The 23,601-nt window shown below is 36.0% G+C and overlaps 1 protein-coding gene across 1 annotated transcript in view; it reads right to left on the bottom strand.

Annotated features, from left to right (window-relative positions):
- The window catches only part of LOC150106897 (uncharacterized), a 192,414-nt gene extending 169,230 nt beyond the window's left edge, over nucleotides 1-23,184 (bottom strand). Inside the window, exons 1-3 of the mRNA XM_090393500.1 lie at nucleotides 23,090-23,184; nucleotides 12,216-12,352; nucleotides 11,457-11,690 (exon numbers count right to left, since the gene is read on the bottom strand). Of these exons, the coding sequence (XP_090249626.1) occupies nucleotides 11,457-11,690; nucleotides 12,216-12,352; nucleotides 23,090-23,184 (466 nt within the window). The remainder of the gene's footprint in view (nucleotides 1-11,456; nucleotides 11,691-12,215; nucleotides 12,353-23,089) is intronic.
- Nucleotides 23,185-23,601: the final 417 nt, after the last annotated feature.

Here is a 23,601-nt window from a genome sequence, read left to right as displayed (position 1 = left end):
AGCCCATCTCAGATGTAGGAGTTTTTTTTTTTTTTAACCTCCAGCAAAAAAAAAAAAAACCAGATAGAACTACAAGTGCGGCATTAGCGTAACTTGTTTGAGTTTTGGGGTGCGGTGGGAGGTTGGAAAGAATATCTAGCCTTAAAACCGATTGCAATCATCGCAGATCTCGTGACTCCCAGACGTGAACAAGGAAAATATCATTTTAATTGATGATGGAAAGAATATTCTTAAAAAAGAGCGAGAGAGCAATACTATGAGAATTGTAAACGAGTTTCCATTTATTGCTGAACTAAAAACAGCCTAAATAAGAGTAAGAAAATTACTGTCTAATCATTTCATGCCTATATAGCGATCCCATTCAATTATAACAAGAGTCAGGTGATGTTTTGGATTACTTACTGTGGACGGTTTATTTGTTATTATCTGCACACATCATTTATCGTTTTTCCTACACATTTTTCCAACCGAAAATGCGAAAGCGATACATTTCAGTGGAGAATTCTAAATTTCAATAGAATTCATGTAGCCAGACCAGAAAAATGAGTACTGACGGATAAAACAAATCTAATAGATGCAGATACATTTAGCGAAGTGTTGCTAGAGTTTTCGTGCGTGTGTGGTCCACCGGAAGGTTGTGAAGAATACCCTTAGCCCACACATGTAGTACCATGTGTGGGCCAAGGGTTTTATTTTTTTTATATCAACCTTTAATTACTGCTTTTGATTAAGGGTTTTGCTGGCTAGATAATAGTTTTGAACTGTTAGTTCTCACCACAGACCTGCTAGGAACTATGAGAAGAAAAACCGTCTCAATACCACGGAATATTACGTTTGAAATTCTAATGGAACCCTTAATTGATAAGACAAATATATACAATCCCAGGAAGAGTTCGTTTTTAAGTAGTTCAATGCCATGACAACTCATACCAAAACGCTATAAGTGACACAAGTCACTTTATGAAACTAGTTTAAAATGGGAACACTGTTTTGTCACTTGGCAATAAAACAATACTGAACATTTATCATATTTTCTTTTTGATATTTCACTTTTAGATGTTTCTGGGATTGATGTCCCATCCTCAATCCATTCTTTAAAAATCGGAAATTAATTTCCTCTTTGTGCGTACAATAATTTCTTACTTAACATTCATCTGGTGTGAATGTTAAGTAAGAAATGAGATTGCGGAGGAACATCGTGTATTTGTGTGGAGGAGAGATAATACGCGATGTATTTTCTATTGCTAGAACGTGGTTCTACTTTGGCAATGAAAAGGACAAGTATCTATGGAAGTGGCTGTGCTGACATTTAACGCTAAAAACATCATACCAGTACATACTGTTACTTTCGGAATAAGCCAAGTAGACAACTGCCCTAGTTCAAATCTTCCAATTATGCCTTCCGGTTACGACACTCAGTAAACAGGGAAGTCAATATTCCCAATATCAATATCTTTTCTCCATGCCCTGGTTCGTTAATCCACTTGAATTTCCTCTGGCTAACGTCTCTGGAAGAAGTCGATGCTAATTTTTCGTAGAAAAGGTATGGACACACACCAAATTCCAAGCCATCGTTATATTGATTAGCAACTCTTCAAAGGGCTGAAATGCCTACCCGTTTGGTTCTAGAATCATTTATTCTTCCTTGTTTAAAAAGAAGGAAATGAAATGTAAAAGATATTTGCAAAAATGATTTTTTTTTCCTTCCTAAAAAAACTATGAATGAAGGACCAAAAAGAATGGAAAAGTCAGCTGAACATACGCTGTGATTTTGCTCTGAATTGCAATTAGCTCAAGTATCATTTCGTATTTCTTCAAATGGCTCGTCTTTGGGTAATAATTAGTTCAGTGACCGTTAGGGTACACCACGAGTATAGTTATCATTACGACACGAAAAGTTGCAGCGGGCTTACGAAATCAGCTCACGCAGAGAACCGATGAATACAGAGGGTATGAGAGCAAAGCTAAACTGCAAAAAATGTACTTAAACTAAGATCTGATCAAACAGAAATCTGTGTCAGTACACCGCTAATTTCCAGAGCAGTCGACAACATAACAGATTACCATATTTGTATAGTCTTTTTAACTGTGTTGACTATTTAATTTGGTTTTATCGGAGAGTTTTCTGGTTATGATATATATATTTTAGAACGAACCTCAAAATGAGAAGTATTCGAGATTATTATTAGCATGATAATCTGATTTAAGCGTGTTTACAAAATGTATATCTTTATGAGTCGCTTTATCTGTCCCGTTTTCGGAATATGGTTATACGGACCTGAAGATCTATCGTCTTCTTGTAGCAACACTCCATTTCGACCTTCTTCGTTCATTTCACTTATAAGTCCTGGCCTAATTTATAACCATATCCATCCATAGTAGGCCAGTTTTTCTTTGTCTCTATCAAGCCTACGAGTGACTATGTCATCTTGAAGACACTAATACGAAGTGAGAACTCGGAAAATTTATTTTCTCACGGTTGTAACAGTTGAATAAGCCAAGTTCAGAGCTCCATACACAATATTAGGTCCTCCTCCACCAACTTCCATTCTTTTTCAACTTCCATTTTTGTCTCCAAACTTATGGACCTACTTAACTTACGTTCGTATGTTTGCTGGGGCTTTCACCTACTACTGGCTATCTTTAAACTTGTTTTACTTCATAAATTTCACATATCAAGTATTTATTTATTAGTATATATTTTCAGGAATGGCACTTTTGAAATTGTTTCTGTATTTCTAGGTGTGCCATCTCTGGTTCCAATCATTAAATCCTCTTTCACTCAAGAAATCGAAAACCCCAGAACAAAATAAAATAAAAATAACCACTCCACTCCACCCAGAAATACAAAAACAGAGGTGTAGACAGAACTTCGAAACCGCGCCCCTTCTCAAAAATATAACCACAGTAAGAAAAAACACACCTGAAATACAAACTAAAGCAGACGTAAATGATCACATAAATATTTCGTAGGCTTCTCTACACGGCAGGGAAAGAGAGAGAGAGGGGGTGGGGGGCAACACTTGAAAAAAAAAAAAAAAAAAAAAAAGCGAAACCGGTGACTATACTACCTTTTCCCACAAAAAATACATCTGAAACCTTCGGAGGGAAAGGAACCCCAACGAGCTATTCCCCACTCTACAAAGTCATAAATTCGATAAGAATACCCAACATATCTTGTGTATTCGCACATGGCGAGAGGAAAAAAAAAAAAAAAAAAAAAAAAACTAGACCAACATCGAACACGGATAAGACAGTACACTAACTGATAGTAAACACACCACACAAAGACATGGAATTCAGCTCTCATATCATTTTACTGCATATTATAAATTGCCAACGAATGCCTTTGTCAAAGGACGCTGTACATATAAACAGAAAACGTATATTTGAAAACTTGAACAATCTTTTCACTATGAGAGTTCTCTACGTGGTCACTTATTTCTCGAGAATGTCAGTTGATGTGTGACTGCCGAAACTCACATATGGCATATCTATTTTAGTGTAGTCAAATAACCGGGTTATTTTAAATAATAATATTAAACGAAAATACAAAATTTATATAAAAAAATCCTTAGTCCACCTATGGAATGAATGTACTATAGGAGTCACAATACATAAACTTTGTAGCTGCTGAAATTACTTTCCCAATTAGTTTGATGCATATTCAGCAGCTGGACTTTCTAACTTACTCCTAGTGCATGGCGATTCGGTTTCATTTAGCCTGGCTATGACCTTTGTTTCATCTCTCGTTAAACTTTAGAATTTGCGATGCATTCGCGATTCGACTCGAACAGGTTACATCCAAGAATGCAGTCAAACAAAATTCACTAGAATGGTGTTTTGTAACATCAGTTACTCGAAAAACTGTGTGCAGCGATGTTTAGAAAAAAAAAAAAAAAGTAAAAGATTTTAAAATGATTAAGCATTTTTGGATGATAGTAGTAAAGTAACTGAAAATCTTGAGATTCTTATTTCTTCATCTCGTAGGAAACGTTTATATTAGTTTCGATTAAGGACGAAATAACTATTGATGGTAATGATGTAAGGCCGAATATGTTAATCGCCTGTTCGTCTGTTTGAGAGAGAGAGAGAGAGAGAGAGTGGTGTGTGTGTGTGCGTGCGCGAGCATCCCTTGCCATCTCTCGTGTGAGACCGGCTAACCATTCTAGCTGAAAAACGTTAATACGTGTTTTTGATGTTGACGGAATGCGAACGGAAGTCCTTCAACTCAAAGTGACGAGTCCGTATCCTGACTACGCTAGAGAGGCTTCGCGAGAACGAAACAGTCTACGAATGCAATAAAGTTTACCACTACTGCAGTAATCTCTCTCTCCTCTGTCTCTTAATCTTCTATCTCAATTTCACTAGTCGAACAAACAGCAACAATCGAGGAAGAGAAGATGCTGTCAGATCTCTTCTCAAAATGTCGCAAAATTCTTGTAAAACAGTTCATCACTTGAAACGTTTTTGTAGGGAAAATACTTAATAGAGCTCATTCGTTGTAGAACGAATGAGCTATATTGAGCGAAAAAGCATTTTCGTTAATTTTGTTTAATGCTAAAAGCCTCGTGCTGGAAACACTTAAGTATGATGCATCACATTTGGACTTCGGTAATACCTAATCGTAATTTATTAAATAATATACGGAGATGTACAAATCATGACCAAACCAGAGCTCATCAATTTTCCACAAGACTGTCAAGATGCAGCATAAACTGCTTGTCATGACAAAGCATCTGCACCTACTTCCTCCATAGCACATGGCCATAATTTGACTTCTCTTTCATGGGTTTTTTCCTCACAACCAGGATTTGTGGACATTACTCACTCAAGAGATGCTTCACTATAACCTCCCATTAGCACAAGTGATTATGAGGAAATCTAAAGTTCCTGTACTGAGTCAGGAACTTTTAGGGAGCTCTTAGGAGCACCATCTCAAATGTGAAAACGGTATTCAATGGTTGGAGGGATTTGAATTTTGTAGAGATTTAATAGTTGTTCAGAATAAAGTAACGCCAGGAGAAAACAGAAAACTTAATTCTTGAATTCTTAAAGAACCGATATATTTATGGCAAGAGATAAGTAAGAGACGCCATGAAGAGAAAATCTCATCTTGTCCGGTGTTGTCAAAAATAAGACCGGAATAAGAAAGCGACATGGGATTAATAACAAAAAAAAATAACATGGGATTAAAATTAGCAAAAATTGTCCAGAGCTCTACTGGGGAAAAATAACACGATCAAACTTCTGGGTAGGTAATCTAAAAGAAGTAGATAATCTAAAAGTTCTGATAATTTGTGTAGCGCAAGATTTGATAAATGAGTAAGTGAAGTGTGCAACCTATAAAGTAGCAAAAACTGTGACTCTGGATTTGTAGTCAACTGGAGAAAGTCGTTGATGTTAAAGAGAAAGAGACGAGGAAGAGAGAGTAAGCGAATTAACAGGCCTGACACCCTGAAATTAGTTGCAAGAGTTAGATCCATCCACTAACGTATAATAAGTAACCAGAGAAGAAAATAGCAATCTAGTTGCAAAAACGTAAGAAGGTAGTCCACGTGATAGGAGTATACTTAATAGGTCTTTTCTGTCAAAACTGATCCTTAGAGATATCAGGAGCATAACTACGGTATTTGAGAAAGTTTCTCCAATTTTTTTTTCGAAAGTGGGCGACATAAGCAGAAGATCCTTTGGTGATAAACTGCAGTGGAATCCATTCATATTGGGTAATTATTTATATGGACTGAGAGGTTTCCAGGTAGAAGTTCATTTTCTCTGATATTTGAAGGAATTGAAATAATGATATTTGAATGGTAATTTGATAGTAAAGATTTGGCACTTTTCTTATGGAATGGATATGAATATAAACTAACTTCTAGGTTGCAGGATACAAAATATTCTTTTGCATTGTAGGAGTAGAATACCAAAAGAATAAAAAGGCGAATAGAAAGGTAATCAGCTCTGGAACACTTACCTTCAGAACGATTGGAGAAATGTCATCTGGAGCAGAATTTTGATATCCAGTTTAGACACGATTCTCTTTCTGGCGAAAATTCAAAAGGAACCATTAAATGGTGTGAATGACTTAGGAATGTTAATGGAGTGAATTCAATTTGTTCTGCTACTTTATTTTCAATGAAACTGAAATCTGGAAATTGCGTTGGCCACAAACACAACCATCTACAATAAATAGCCGTATTATTGTAAATGTCTTACAGAGCAATGCACTGGCTAGCCGAGTTAGATTGGTCCCAAACGACTATATATTATTGCCGACATGAAGCGGGCTAAATGGAGGCATTTCAGTTCATGATTTGCGCCTAGAAATAAGCTATTCGTGTGAGGATTGAAAGGTGCTGTATGCGAAAGGATTTTTTTTTTTATTTGAAAGAGAGAGAGAGAGAGAGAGGAGAATTTCCCAAAGAAAAATCCACAATGTAAAGACTAACAACGTCTTATTTGAAACTCATGTTCCTGAGCATTAAAGATCTCTCGTACAAACTGAATTCAAACTCGATTCATCCATTTATAACGAAAAACTTGTTTGTAATCTTTGCTGGGAATTGATTAACTCCATATCTACAGAAAATTCCTTAGAGAAAACTAGTCATCGACAGGGCTCAAACCCAGATCTTTACGTAAAGGAGTATAGACAGGGCCATTCATAGAGACGGCGATTTAAGTATGATATTTTGTTAATGGTGTTGGATGCACGAGTCTCTCCTAGATAAATCAATTCAAAATTTTACTTTATAAAAATATATTAGAGAAAAACTTAACGATCTAACCATAAATTTATCACTCAGACCCCGAGCTTTATCATGACAAAACTAGAATTTAAAATATCCAAAGATTCTAAAATTTCATATTCTAAGAGATCATATTTTCAGAATGCGGTTCATAGTTTATACCTAAATGGTTCCTAATGTTTAAAGAAAGTTCGCATTTTGATGATTCAGAACGGCTGGTCATCGCATCGAACAACTATCACAAGTTATTTCGTTGTAATACAAAGGGTGATCAACAATTCTTATGTTGTCCACTGACTATAAACATAGCATATTCATGTTTAGTACAGACTCGAACCAAATATATGAAAATTGTGGCTTGCACATTATCAAAACGGATAACAATTTTACGTGGGAGATGAGTTTCTCTGTCAGGCTTATTGGAAGTCTGATATTAACGCTAAATTTGGTTTTAGAAGTGGCTTGAAAAAAAAAAAAAAGTTCTGTGTTTGGTTACTAGAAAGGGTTTCTAAATTATGGAAAAAATGAAAGACAAAATAAAAAGACAAAAAAAAAAAAAAAATCTCGACCTCAACCACGGCACTGATGTACACAACGTGGGAGTTGCTAAGAACCTGTGTTCTTAGCAACTCCCGAAGAAAAATGAATAAACATCTAACATACGCAAACAGTAGGATTTATTGAGTTATATTTTGCTACAACAGCATCTTCAGAGAGAGAGAGAGAGAGAGAGAGAAAGGAACAATTCAAGTACATTCAAAAGTGGCACGCCACGTGTTTACAGCCTAAGTTTCGGAACGTACATATTATATGAGTTCAAACTTGTGACATCTCCTTAATGTAGTTTTGATGTCTCTTAGCACACAAATCGAAGGATGCTCTTGTTACAAGCGACGAAATACGAGCCAATAAGCCGGAATTTTTTTTTTTTTTTTTTTTTTTTTTTTACATACTAAACCGTTATTTATATTTTTAGTATGATATTAAAGCTAGATCTGTTTTTAGAAAAGAATGATGTCAGCAAGTTCAACCGAAATTATATTAACATGCATATATTCACTACGATAAAGACAAAATAATACGGGGATTTATTATCCCCTTACCTTATGCATATTTCAATTGAAACCGATGGAAGCGAGCACGTAATGCTGTTTATTAAAAAGACTCCCTACTGCGTAGTTTGAATACTCTCGGATATCCGTTGTAGTTATTCAGTGTTTGTATAGTAACGGTCCATCCAAAATAGCAGCAAGAAAGTTATTTTATTTCCTTAGGCCGACATTAATTTTGAAAAATAATCATCTCTTCACATATTGCCTCAAGGATCTTTTCTGCTTGTTGTTGGCAGAAAGCGGGGGAGGCCAAATGAAGGAAATCGCTTTGGAGATAACCTTGAGAATCACTAAACAATTCTTCTCAACACGTGGTGCGCATACTGGCAAAAGACCACGTAAATTACGCAACGTCGACTATGAAGCAATGGCTACCCCCGTAGAGAAAGATAATAGGCGTGTATCAACTCAAGGCTAACAGTGCGCTGTCTCCACTCGATGTGTGTTATCACCGGAAGCGCTTATATTGAGGGTGGCCCCGAGCAAGCCTCGGCACCACGATACTGTTTTGACTGGCTTTGGAGATGGAGATCGAATGCCATTACTCGTCACGCAAGGGGACGATAACGTTACAGACAGAGCCGCACCAAAGGCGGGACGAGAGGGGGCCAGTGGCCTCGAGAGCATGTCATGGGGAAGGAAGAATTTACAACGTACACGATGCAGCAGATTTATTTATTTATTTATTTATTTTTTTGAACGGAGACAGAAGTTCGGCATACCATAGATCGTAAAAATGTCTTCTTCAGACTAGGCATAGAGATTATTTTAATTATACACATTCGAATTTTAAATGAAAAGCTTTCATAACAGCGGATGTTAATTTCTTTTTTTTTTGGGGGGGGGGGGGCGTATCAAGGAATCGAAATCTGGATATTCACAAGGCTGCCCTTGTGTATCGCAGTAAATATTATTAAACTATGGAAGTTCGAGATGGTTGTCTATATGATTATTACTTTATTCACATAATTGATACACAGTCAAAACAAGATATCATTTAAACAACAGTTTGACTGGTGATACAGAACAATTCAGATTCTATCCAAGAAACTAAGAATAGTCCGTCAGGTAGCGTCGTAAAATATGGACTGTTCCAAGCAGAACCGTTGACAGGGTGTAGCATAGAGGCAGCCTGCCTCCCGGCGCGGCTTAATAAGGGCGCACGTTCAGCCATATTGCGGTAGGCACCATCGCTACGCTTCGTTTATGTTTAATTGCTGTAAACAGTTGGATAGTAGCAAGTGCGAAAATAAGTTTTTCCAAGCTTAAACCGATTAAAAATTATTTGCGAACAGTAATGATAATGACCCAAGAAAGATTGGCTGGTCTAGTAACTATATCGATAGAGACGGATATAGCTTATAATTTAAATTTAGAAGAGCTTGTAACAGTTTTATTATGCGATATCCCCGTAGAGCAAACATTTAATTAATATTATTATGTAATCGTTTTGCATTAATATTTCTCTTGTAATAAAAACAAAATAACAATAGGAGATTTTCTTATATTTTTGTCTTATAATCCATCAGGGGAGATATTTAATTGTTTGCCTCAAGGCACGATCCTGGCGACGGTCCTGGTTCCAAGTAATGCTGTTTTTTGTAGATCATATGGGGGTCACTTCGTTTATGTTTAATTGCTGTAAACAGTTGGATAGCTTCTTTGAAATTGCACCAAGTGCGCCGATAACTAATGGGATGACTTTGACGGCCACCTCCGATTGCCAGACCTCGATATTTAGTTAATTTTTCCAGTTCTTTGTTGTTAATGTTATCACTGGGTACTGCGATATTAATAATCCAAACCTGTCGATGTTCGATAATTGTGATGTCAGGTATATTGTATTCCGAATGCCGATCAGTTTGTATTCTAAAGTCCCAGAGAATTTTTGCTGTTTCGTTTTCCAATACTGTCTCTATTTTATGCTGCCACCAGGAAGTAGGAAAGCCATATTTTTTTCCCATACATGCCAATGAATTATTTTGCTCACTTGATCATGGCAGCATTTATAATCAGCTTGAGCTATCTTGCTGCAAGCACTGATCAAATGTTCTACAGTCTCATCTTTCTGATCGCATAATCTGCATTTGCTGTTATTATTGATGTTGAAAATTTTTGCTTTCATTGCATTAGTTTGTAATGCCTGTTCTTGAGCTGTTAGAATAAATCCTTCCGTTTCCTTTTTAATATATCCATATTGTAGCCATTGGCACGTCTTGTTCACGTCAATTTGTCCCTCAGTATCTCGAAGAAATTGGCCATGCAAGGGTTTATTTTTCCAGCGCACATATCGGTTATTTTGCTATTCCTTTTTGTAATCGGATTTGTTTCCGGTTGAATTTATAAGACCCTCTTGTGTAATTGCTTGAAGCATTTGCTCAGAGCTATTGTCGATGTAACTTTTTAAACTAATTTCTTCTTCTTCTACAGTCTGTCTCACTTGCAGGAGATCCCGTCCACCTAATCTCCTTGGTAGGTACAACCGGTCAACATCACTTCGTGGATGCATGATGCATAGTCATTAGTTTTGCAGTCCAGTTTGCCCAGGTCTTCTTTTGTCCAATCTATTATGCCAGCTGTGTATCGGATCACTGGTATAGCCCAAGAATTCATTGCTCTAATTGTGTTGAATCCATTTCGTTTTGTTTTCAGAATATTTCTAACTCTTTTGGTGTATTCTGTTGCTGCTTGTTGTTTAACTTTTGAGTGGAGAATATCACTGGCTTCTAATATTCCTAGGTATTTAGGTTATTATTATTATTAGAATACTACTTGTTTAAACCATGGAACTCATGCGGATCCCAAAGAAAATTTGTTCCTTTCGAAAAATTTTGATCTAAGTTCTAGGAAAGGATCCTGTGTTGTTTATTTGTACTTGAATTAAATAATTTAGCTGTAGTTGCAACTCAAGGGTAAAACAAAGCAAGACCTTGTTATTTTTACATTTCACAAAATTTTAATGCTAACCTTTCGATACTGTAGCCGATTTTGGAGCTTGGAGATAGAAACTCCAAATATTAATACTGTTAATATACCTTTTAAAGACATTTCAGGTAAAAAAAAAAAATCACTCAGGGAGGGGTGAGGGAAGAAGCTAGAGTCCTTTCTTGCAGATTAATGATTTGTCCTATACACAATAACTTCCAAGTACAGCCTCTGACCAAAAGGTTGACGTTTCACTCAATGACATAAAACTATAAATACGCTTATAACTACTATTAAAGAAAGAAATGCATTTTAGAAGTAAAACATACTAGCAAAAGAAAAAGAAAGACAATGTAATACAGAATTTTAAAATGATCCCACAGTTTTTTTTTTTTTTTTTTAGCAACATACAGATTTGTCTTAATACGACTTATTTGTAATATTTTTCTCTAAAGAAAAATATTAAAAATAAAACATTACAGGTATGTCTTCCTACCTTGGTTGCTCCAAGTTTTTCGAAAGCCCCGGAATTGAAATCTTTTTTGGTACATTTAACTTGCCATATCGAAAGCGGAGAACAGAATCCGTTTTCCTTCAATTTGTGTAAACTTCATTTGTCTTTGTCAAAACCCAACTTTATGTAGTCAAGTAAGAGAACAATATAACTTACCTAGGGACTGGGTGTTCGAGTTCTGTACATCCAAGTTATTCACCCCATTGAAGTCAGGATCATCTGGATCGGGGTCAAAAATAAATACTTCCGCGTCATAGTTAGGGTACACAGATCTTCCTATCATCATTACTGGTTCGAAATTTTGCATTGGTTGGAAACTTCGAATAGATTGGACGATGTTTGTTTGAAGCAGCTTTCCTTGATGATGTCTGGATATTTTGCGATGGAAAGCTGAAAAAAATAAAAAATAAAATAAAATAAATACGTAATCAATGACAAAATGCCCCATGCCTGTTAAGAATGTCAACCCAACATATACATACACCGTAATTAATAATAGTAATTACCAGATAACCTGTAAAGGATTCATTTAGAAAAAGTCTTCTCAAATACTAAGTCCCATTGAAAACGGCATGTGGAATAATTTTCTATCAATTTCTGCTTGTTTCTTTAGTTTCGATGCTGTTATCGCTACATGGTGTAACAACATTAGAGGCAGACCCGACAAGCAGAGCAACTCAGCAGTAAAAAACTGCCAAATATTTATGTTAGTAGAATATTAATTTGTCATATCCTGCAAAAGGCATGGATGTATTTTTTATTTTATTATTATTATTAATTTTTAATATTACCGTTTCTGGATTGAAAATTTTACATTCTTAGTCTCCAGAGCAGGGTTTCCGGATTTTATATCAAAAAAAAAAAAAATACAACAATATAAATTTAATAATAATAATAATAAAATCCTTAGCTCACCCACAGTGCTAACGTACTCTGGATTTACAACTTTAATATATACGGTATAAAGTTCTTCCAGTCCTAGATTATTTGAAATTAGGTCTTTCCATTCAAAGGTCGTCACCGATACCGTCCGATTTACCGAGGTTCGAATTCTGGAACAATACAGTCCATTTATTGCATGCAAATTGTAATTGTCATTCAATATTCTATGCTGCAAGTTGGCGAATCTTCCCCGCCCCCAATGAATACATTATTTAAGAAACTACCAAAGTGCTCATTATAAAGAAAATGATAATATCTGAACAATATTTTTATAATTAACATCACATTGAGTATGCAAATAGGAATGCTCGTAGAAAAGGAATGGCTGTGGATGTCCGATTTTTAAGAAATCCTAGGTGTTACCCGAGGATTCAAGGCGAGCGAGTTGAAAGCGTACCTCCTTCATTGTCATCCGAGATTTTCTTTCTACTAATGACAGTAAAGAGTAAGAAACGCAAGAATCTTAAAACAAATTTTCACGCAGAGCCACCAACTTTCCCCTTGAAGAAGTTCGATTCTTTTGCGTGAAGGCATGAGCTCAAATTAAACAGAACAAGTAAGATAATCATCTCCTCCCAAAAAAAGTCAACAACGACGTTTCATTTATCAGCAATGTAACTGAATCTAGCGCCATTTTCGGCACATGCTATAGACAGTTTTGTCCAAATTTTACTAGAGACCAAGCATGGAACTTTTTTTGGGGGGCCACTTCAGACCTCCAATAAGTAGGGTAATGTTCTCAAATAGAGCAAAGGAATATCATCTACTACCAAAAGAAATTCCAAACAAGAACGAAATCATTTTAAGTCGTTTTCCAATAAAAACAGGTCAATTATAGCACAAAAGGAAAAATTATTATCATTAAATCGTTTTTTTGGAATAAAAATGGAATTACAATGAGGGAAAAAATTTCAGTCTTGAAGCTAGTACAAAGCTGAAATTTTTCTCATATTCAATTATATATATGAATTATATTCTTATATTCATAATTTTTCAAAAACCACAGTTGCAACCGCATCTTGTGTAAAAACAGCTTGTTCAGGAGTTGAAATTTAGACTTCAATATTTCTGTTCGATTTCGTGAGGAACTGTGTGATAAATTCATGTTATTCAACGACCTATCAAAGTGCATAACGTCAGTAAAAACTTCAGTAAGAGGAGTTATGCAAAAAGTTAGTTTGTTTACGAAACTACTTTTTTTTTGTCTTAATATAACTGCAAAAATATTTCTTTATATACTCTAGAAATATAAAATGACTAATTAAAACCAAAAAGTGAAAGTACGCGACAATTTTAATAGATCTTAAGTAACAGTTTCCTCCAAAATTTATCCCGATGGAGCGTAAGTATTAATAGCAGTTCGAGTCATTTTGCCAACAAAAAATATCTGATTGAAGCAAATATTGCATCGTATATTGCAAAACTACAAAAAAAAAAAAAAAAAAAAAAAAAATCTTGTACAGACACGCAAATTAAATTAAAGTAGGCAAGGAATCAAATTAAGGGGATAAAAATCCCTTATTATTATACAGCCCAGTATGCGAAACTTTAAGATCAAAAACTACGATCTAAGAGTTTTATGCCGACGAGCTGTCGGCGAATCCAAGCGTAAGTGACCACTTGGTAGTACCACACCAAGGCAACTCGAAGCAAAGGTGGCGCAAGCTCCCTCACTATCCTTGATATTTTCTCATAATGTAAAAACACACAGCTCCTAGGAATTGTAGAACTGCTTTACATTATGAGGAGACGTCACTACCCAGACCGGTTTCAACCTTTTTTGAGGTCTCATCAGTGATATCATAAAATATCATACATTTTATGATACTGAAATGTTAAACTGACACTCGATTCTCAAAAGAAAGACATTTATACGAATGTAAATAACTCTGCCGGAACGACCATTTTATGCAACAGCAAAGAATGAACAAACGAGTAAATAATAAATAGGCTTTAAATTGGTGAAACCTTTCAATCGTGCACGTGACTGATTAGGAGTATGATTGAATGAAAAAAATAAATAAAAATTAAATGCCGACTCAAATTGTCAAACAACAAGTTATGCAGCAGTTCCCATCGAAACAACTTAGTTGGTAAACAAATTTTGTTTTATCCGCTGCCACGTGGGCCGATGATTATTTGGGGTTCATTTTTGTTATGCGGAATTGTTCAAGTTCGATCATATCAGAAACCGAATGAAACTAAATGCCGATAATCGCTATGTATTGACTATCGGCAATAGATAGTGACCAGTGGTAACTGCGGGCAATTCAGAATAGCACGGTGACTACAACAATGTGGCTGAACGCAATTTTAAATGATAAGGGAAAAACGAACTCTTTCTGAAAAAATAATGATAAAAAATTACAGCACATTGGGGATGGATTATTCGGAATTATCAGGAAGGAATCAAATCTATGAGGCCACTGTATTATGTCAGGATTTGCTTGTTTTGCAGGACCAACAAAATCCAGAAGACCTGATAAAGGTTCTTCGCATCCTAGCAAAAGGATATCGTCGATAGCGAATGAACATACACAAGGTCATCGAGTCATAAGCTGTAATAGCTAGAGTGCACTTGAATGTGATTAAATAGGATTGTTGGACATGCTGTTAAAAGCTATGTCGCTGATACCAATCTACCACCAGTGCGAAGCGTTGAAACAATTCATGTTCTCATGTACATACTTTATGTGAATCCTTACAAAAGCTGTTAACTTATATCATATTAGTACTGGTACTGTGGGCAGGCAAAAGGAATTAAGATAATCCAGTCGTGTTCTAGAGCCCAAGCATGGAACTATTTTTGGGGGTGCCACTTCAGACCTCCAATAAGTAGGGTAACGTTCTCAAATAGAGCAAAGGAATATCATCTACTACCCAAAGACATTCACAAAGCAACCACAGCGTGATTCAAAACCTAAGCCTGTTAGTTGGAGAACGGATAAGGTAAGCGACTTAGCCAACTAGGAACTCGAACACGTGTAATTATATAGGATTGTTTAATTCATGTATTCTTTAATATTCATGTAAGTAATTAATATAAAGTCTGCAGAGTAGTGATTTGTAAATTAGTACATTCTACTGGACGGTCAGTCCAGTAGAATATCACATACATGTCAGCTTATGTGTCAATTCGAGAAATCGGCATGCGGGACTCGACAAGTATCCTCACCGACTCGCACCTGGTGAGCAGCAACAGACCGGACAAAATATTTTCTTTGTTAAATAATAATAATAAAAAAAAACTAAACATTTTCAAGAAAAACAGAGCTGCACCACTAATCACTAAATTCCTACTGACTTAGTGGAACATATAATTTAAAAAAAAAAAAAAAAAATGGGAGGGTCTTGGGAGAGTACGTATTTTGCATAGCGAGTAGTTTTGCAGTCTTTGGAGTCTGTAACATTATAACCTAAGAAATTTAGGGGACAGTGGAAAACTAAATATCGGCTATTTTAAGTATTTATGTGAAGAAATAGTAAGTTTTGTTCATTATTTTAATTACGGAGTAATATACCGTGTTAAATACGAGTAGTATAAAACGAATACTCATTTAACCTATTAGATAACACTATCAATATGAGACCGTTCTGACTAAGCGTATTGGGACATACCACGTGAACTTGCGGTGATCATACGATCCGCAATCTTGATCCAAAATGCAGAAATCTCTACAATCAACAAAGAAGGAAAACCGCACGATGAGTTCAGAGTTCCCTGAAGGTCAAGAGCATGTTTTTCCTTCCGTAATGACAAAAACAGCCAAACTCTCGAAGCCCACCCAACAAGAACTTCCCCAAGAGGAAACCCCAACAGTAGAAAAAGAAGCCACCCATGCAAACTTAGATACAGCTATTTCAAAGAATGCAAAAGCAGAGGAGATGGAAGCAAACTCCAACACCTCCGCACGATCATTAAGGTCGCAGTAGGAGAAGGTGACTAAGACCGTTCTGACTAAGCGTATTGGGACATACCACGTGAACTTGCGGTGATCATACGATCCGCAATCTTGATCCAAAATGCAGAAATCTCCACAATCAACAAAGAAGGAAAACCGTACGATGAGTTCAGAGTTCCCTGAAGGTCAAGAGCATGTGTCTCCTCCCGTACTCTCCACACGCGTAACCACTGTGTCATTCAAAAATTATGAAAAATGTGCTCGTCTCGTCCGTGACGAGTGATAATTTTCAACTGAATTATAAATCGGAACAGGAATTTGGGTTTGCCAGTTTTATGTACGTAATGCTGACCGTTTCATCTTTTATGTCGTAAACTATTTGTATATTTATCTTATTGGGTCTATTGCGTCGGAATGTCGTTACAAATTGCCTGTTCTGTCGATTATCATAGATTATCGTAATGTAATACGACCTATGAGAGATCGTATTTCTTTAGATCTGTATTTCTTAAACCGTGTTCTGCAGAAACCTATAAGATTTCCTAAAGCATACAGACGTTTATAACTTGTATTAGCTGTAGTTTCTGGAAGAAAAAATAAACTTTCAGTGAAGGAGGAAAATAATAAAATTTTACTAAACCGAGTCATTTCTAGAACAGTTGTTACTTTATTATTTATACTATTATGTATCATATGTTTTCTTGATTAAAATATTTTGCAGGTAACAGTTCATTAATGCAATTCTTTTCTGATATTTGTTTTATGAAAATATAAAATATTTTTGTGTGGTTTAAAAAAATATATTTAAGAACGTCAGAGCGCGCGCAAATCGTACCGCTAGGTAAACCAGTTAATCTCGATACGGCAAACATAGTATAGACACGCAGAAGAGAGCGGCAATTAGCTTATGAGTTAACCTAGTGAGGAAATATAAGTATTTGACGTTAAAATGTGGATATTAAAAAGTTGAGAAATTAATATTTATTTTCTCGAAATATTTCATTATATTGATTCTTAACGTAAATATTTTTCGACTGTTTTTGTCGCCATGTCATATGACATCACTAGCACTGTTCATTGTACAATATTTCAGAGCCAATCAGAATTAAGAAACGAACACTAATGTAATTATGTATCGAAAAAGAGTTTATGATACTGAATATTTAACGTTTGCTTATAATGGCAAAGAACGTGGCACAAAATGGTATTATTATTCAACAGTCTTGTATCCCTCATAAAATGCATGAACTTTTTCTTCCTAGACTGATAACCATACTAATACATAAGTAGTTAACATATTTGCTTCAACACACTAGTATTTGTACATGGTAAAAAATTAGTCATAGCATTTACAAAAGTTCATAAATTGACCATATTTAAGAATAAACATGTGATTATGATATATTAGGCAATAGTAGCTGAGTACACTCAGGCTAACATCTGACGAGCGAGAGATTTTCCCAACTGGTGAGCTAGTACATTATGTTTTAAACCCTGTATATGCTGATCTGTTAGATAAGGCGAGCAAAAACGGTTTCAAGTAGTATGCATTTTCTTCTTCTTGATAACGTGTTTTTCATCTCCAAGACGACGTGCAGTCCCTCCCTTAGAGGAGAGGTAGATGAACTCTTAATGCAATTTTTTTTTCTTTTTTAAATTCAAATGATGAAGCATTACGGATAGTAATTTCACACTGGACACTAACAAAGTCGTGAGGACATCGATGGCAAAAGTACAGCTTCCTTCGTGTTTTTTTTTATTTTATTTTTTTAATAGTACTGAATTGAAGTTAAGTGTATTTTGCGTTTCCGAACCCAATGTTGTCCGCATACATAACTCAAATCTTCTGCAACCTCGGGGAGTATTAGGACAGAATGAAGTAATTGGTTAGAAGTGCAGGATGTTCCTCCTAGGTAGAATAAAGTTTTGTTGTTTAGTTTTCATTATTTTAGGATATCAGGATTCCCAAAAGCTAAAAATAAAATTAAATTTTATGATATTTCACGTAATCAACTATGTTTATTTAATTGAACTTCAAATAGTGTACACAATTGATACTATCGATATGATGTTTTTGGAAGCGGGCCACAAGCTCACCCATCCAATTAAAAGACGTATAAAGAACTAGTTCAATGGTACTTCTAAACTGACCTTTTTTTAAATTTTTTTTTTATTTCACATGTTAACTGGTTTGAATGTGCAGCGAGTCTAATGAACATAGCTGAAGAGGAATCAAACAAGGAAGTCTGGGGAAAAAAAAAAAAAGAAAAAAAAAAAAGAGGTTGACCTGAAAAATTTGTAAATAGCTAACTACAACTCTATAAAACACGAGACTCATTAGTAAAATACGTGAACCGGAAATAAGTTAAGAAATACATCTAGTAGCAGTCGAAAATATCTGAAGTCTTGGATTTTTTTATATTAATCCCACGCACGAGAGGTAGCAGAACCATCTTTCTCTTCTGAAACTTTCTTGTGTAAGCAAGGGAAAGAACTTGTTCGTCTTTTTGAAAATGGAGGAACTAAATGTTGAAGTTTAAGTGGCTTAATCTCATCAGAATCAGTTGTCTGGAACAACTATTGAGTCAGTGAAATCCATAAAAAAAAAGCATCATCTAAATTTAATTAAAGACGATGCTTTTTTACGGATTATTTCAAAGGCAAATATTGCTTGGCCATAAAATGACAATAAAATCATTTTCCTTTGGTTTAATGCGTCAGCATAAGTATTCATCATTAGCAAGGCACTAACGTGACTTCCATCATCCTCCTGGCACCCAAGATACTTCCATTACAATACTTGTTTGCTTTGTTTCCGTACTGAAATGGGCGATTCAAAGACTCGTCTTTTGCAAGCAAAACCATCACTGTCCTGTTCATATCTAATGAACAGGACTGATGGTTAGTTTGTATCTGATGAAATCCTGCAGAATTCTGCATACCGAGTGCACTGTTGTTCTACGCAAATTGTACTCACCATATATCTAAAAAAATATCCGTAGAACAACAGTGCACGTATGCAAAATAATGTTCGAACTCCAGACAATAAAAACGAACTAACGCCTTCAAAAGGAGGCTACTGAATTTTGGCTTATGATGTTTTTCTCGATAATGAAGCACCAATTTCTTATGTCCTATAACCATGAAAATATTCAAAATTTTAAGTTGTGTTATTTTACGTGAGACAGTATGAAATAATCTCCCTGCATGAATATAGCGATTACTAAAATTACCGACTTAAAAGAGTCAATCTTGTCGTGTGAGCGATTCTTATATTAAATTTAATTTTGACTAAGATTATGAATTCTTTACTGACAAGTTACCCAGAGGTGCAATTTCCAGAAACTCGAGTTTTTCATTTAGCTATTAAGTAAAAAACAGACAGAATACACTGCCCTCAGAGAGTTATTCCTGCCGCAGTCCCAAATACAATTAGTCTAGAAAGTGGCATTGGTCTGGGAGGTCATATTTACTACAGAGAGTATGTTCAGTTCACGGTTATGCGAATTTCTACAAGTTTAAATGAAAGTTCAGTATGTTAACTTATATTTTTAAACCAACATCATGTTTAACGATGTAACCGTGTGCTTTTGTTTCAAATAATATACACATTAAACTTTTTTTTTTTGCTTGTGAAAAATTATAAATTCAAAGAAATGGAATGAAGAAATCCAGAGAAACAGAAATGGAGCCTCCAAATGAACGAAATCATCTTGCTAAACAACCCAATAAATGTTTATGAGTGAGGATTATCTGGCCCTTCAGTCCAAGTCTAGACTCTTGTAGTGGAAAGCGATAAAGGTTTAAATAAGCAAAAAACTCTTTTATATACAGTATATATATATATATCTGACCAAGTTATGCGATTAACGTAGTGTAGTGTGTGTATGTATATATATTATTGTCGATGACTTTCACAGAGATATATAGGGTGCGATGACTTAGCTGATGATTTCATTTGCTGATAACGAAGTAGACTTAACAGATTAAATCTACAAGTACATCTTCCATCAAAATACTTTCAATAAATATCCATGCTACAGTGAGATTTCAAGGGATAGCATCTCTGTGAATTCTAATTCTACTGCGGCATGGATGGTAGCGAAATTTTTGGATGTGAGATCTCCCCACCCTTCCTATTTAGAGATCTGGAATGGCTTTACGCGCCCAACGAGAAACGGTTACACAGTAAAAGGTTAGCAACCTTCTGTTTTAGTATGAGTAGGCTAAGGGCTAGATAATACGGGAATCCTTCCCTACAAACTAATTGGGCTCGTAAAGCCATCCCAGATCTCTAAATAGGAAGGGTGGGGAGATCTCACATCCAAAAATTTCGCTACCATCCATGCCGCAGTAGAATTAGAATTCACAGAGATGCTATCCCTTGAAATCTCACTGTAGCATGGATATTTATTAAAAGTCTTTTGATGGAAGATGATTTTCACACTAATAATTAGCCAAAAAAAAAAAAAAAAAAAAAGGCCAGCACATCTTGTTATTGTATCCGAAGAGAGAACACTTACATGAAGCTGAGAATTACCCAACAACTGCGAGCAACTAACTTTCTTATCGAAATGTTCAGAACATATTTACTACGTCATTTTTGAAAAGTATGGAGACAACTACCGTGTTAGAATAAAAACTTTAGTTTATATATTATTTGTCGATGACTTTCACAGAGATATATAGGGTGCGATGACTTATTCAAATACGGTAGTTGTCTCCATAATTTTCAAAAATGCATTCGAATCACCGTGTAAGCTTAAAAGAAAAAATTTACTAAGTCAACTTCACTCACACAAAAAAAAAAATAAATACAGTATATATGTCTGGAGGCAGACAAATGCCATAAACACTATCTTAACATACTCTCAACAATGCAAATTGAAGGGAAGGAACAGGAAGTTCGGATGAACAAAAAAGCACGTCTGCTTCATGTAGCACTCCCCCCCCCCCCTCTTATTTTATTTTTTGTAAAAAGAAGCTTCTTCAAAAAAATCCTCCTCCTCCTCCTGGAGTTAAAAGATGTTTCTTTCAAAATTAATCATATTCATGAACGAACTATTTTTCTCACCTTCCTCCCCCCATTACTTCTGTAGTCTCACCCTAATAGCCAGGAGCTATTAGAGAGCTATTATATTCCAATGCTAGTGCATTGGAATTGGTGACGAATTACAATCGTGATAGTGATGTTCAGACAAACAGTACTTCCAGCAGCTATTACTGATATTATCTGATAACAAATCAGATCATTCAACGATAGATATACAAAGCTGAGAGTCCACACACGCGTTTATTTTGAGCAGTTACATTTAATAGGATGTAGTTGTAGTTACTATAGTGCATACAATTGAGTCTATCATGCAAACTGTCAGACTGTTTGTGAGAATAATACGAAAAAACAAACAACCACCGTATGAGTAACTCATTCTATGTTCATGAAGTCCAAACACCTTCCTTGTAATAATGAAAATAATAAAATGTTCGAGGAAGAGCTAGATGGTTGTTTAGATTATGTTCGAGGAAGTAGGAAGCAGTATTTCATCGAAGCAGTTGAAAACAGGGAGTATGGGAACACGACGCACACTCAGTGACTTCGAGAGAGGTGTCATCGTGGGCTGTCACATTAGTGACATATCCATACGTGTCATTGCCGTTCAACTCGAGCATCCAAAATCAACGGTTGGCGATGTGATCAACGAATGGAAACGTTGTGGCATCACTAATGCTGGAAAACACCCAGGCGGCAGGCCGAAAATGACAGACAGGGACAGAAGAGTGTTAAAACAGGTGGCAAGCAAAAACTGGCACAGACCATCCTTGATGAGTTCCAGAGGGACACTAACACTATGGTGAGCACTAATACTGTACGAAAAGAACCCCATTTAATGGGTTTCCAAGGAAGAGCAGCGGCACACAAGCCGTACATCACAACAACGAACAAGATGGCTCGTCTGGCCTGGTGCAACGAGTGTGTGAAATGGAGCGATGAATCAAGGTTCACCTGTTTTCAGTCTGATGGCAAGGTGTGGAGACAGCCTGCTGAAAGCTTCTTACCAGAGTGTGTTGTACCCACAGTCAAGTTTGGTGGTGGAGTAATGGTGTAGAGTGCATTCAGCTGATTTGGAGTGGGACCACTGGTCGTTGTCCGTGGTTCCATGAAGGCAGCTTAGTACTTTGATATTCTGGATAATCAGGTACTGCCTACACTGTGGATTTTTATAGAACGGACCCGTGTTACTAATGTCCCATGACATAAAGCTGCAGCTGTTATGGAATGGTATGAAGAGATGGGTGTTAAACGAGTGCCCTGCACAGAATCCTGACTTCAACCCCATCGAACACCTGTGGGACGAACTGGAGTGGGGATTGACGTCCAGCGCAGCACTGAGTTCGATCTGTCGCTGAACTCGGTGCTGCTTTGATGCAGGAATGGAGACGAATTCCGCTTGATGTCTGCCGCACATTTGTGGAAAGCCTCCCTCAAAGGGTGCAGGAGATGATCAAAGCAAAAGGTGGACATAGCCGATAATTTGGTTTCGCCTGCTGGTATCGACTGAAAATTGCTAAAGTGTCCGGACAATTATTGGTAGATGGTGTACGAGATATATAACTTCCCTTTAGTTTCAAAGAACGGACCGCCGTACTAAGTTAACGAAATTGCTCAGCCTTTTAAATCATGAATGAAATGCTCTGAACTTTTAAACTTGAATTAACTGGATATAAACAAACTAGTTCTTATAGTACGAAACTTTTTTTTTAAATAAAAATAAATAACTGTTTTAAGGTACATCTTACAGTTCAATCTCATCTAATGCAGCTAATTTCCGATGCTCAACACAAGTCGATCTCTTTTGGTAATTAAGAAAACAAAGCACTGAGCTTTTGTTTTTTATAAATTCAGTGTAAATACCAAAATAATACACACAATGAATAGAATAATACATTGGTTTCACACCCTTAATTGTTTCCTGCCGCAATTCTAACTTTTCTGTAACTAAAACACCATTAGCAATAAATGGTTTTTCCAACCACAGCATAATATTCCGTAATCACTACTCCGACTCGTATCGATCAGTCAGAATGAAGAAATAGACAGTATCTGACAAGATAATTAGATACCTCATTAACAATTTCATATTTAAAGAAAAGAACCAGCACGTCTGTTTTGCTTGAGCTAGTTTGTGAAACTCATTATGTAAGCCAGTAATCCGCGGAGCATCTCTTGCTCATCCTGTAGACTTCCCTCCCCTGTAACATTCGTTGCGATGAGACGTTCTGCAAGTATTTGCACAGAAAAGCGATCATCTTCCCTTTTCATGAGTGAAAATCTGAAACCCGCATCCATTCGAGCTTAGAATACGGTTCCAAAGTTTCGGATGACGCATAAGAGATCGTAAAAATTCAGGATTCTATCCAGGAGGCCGATTCACTGCATTACACACATCTGTAATTAT

This window comes from Typopeltis vanoorti, chromosome 5, assembly GCF_054136105.1.
Source record: "Typopeltis vanoorti isolate ZY-2024b chromosome 5, IOZ_Tvanoo_1.0, whole genome shotgun sequence".
Classification (NCBI taxonomy): Eukaryota; Metazoa; Arthropoda; class Arachnida; order Uropygi; family Thelyphonidae; genus Typopeltis; species Typopeltis vanoorti.
This window is presented reverse-complemented; position numbering and strand designations above follow the sequence as displayed.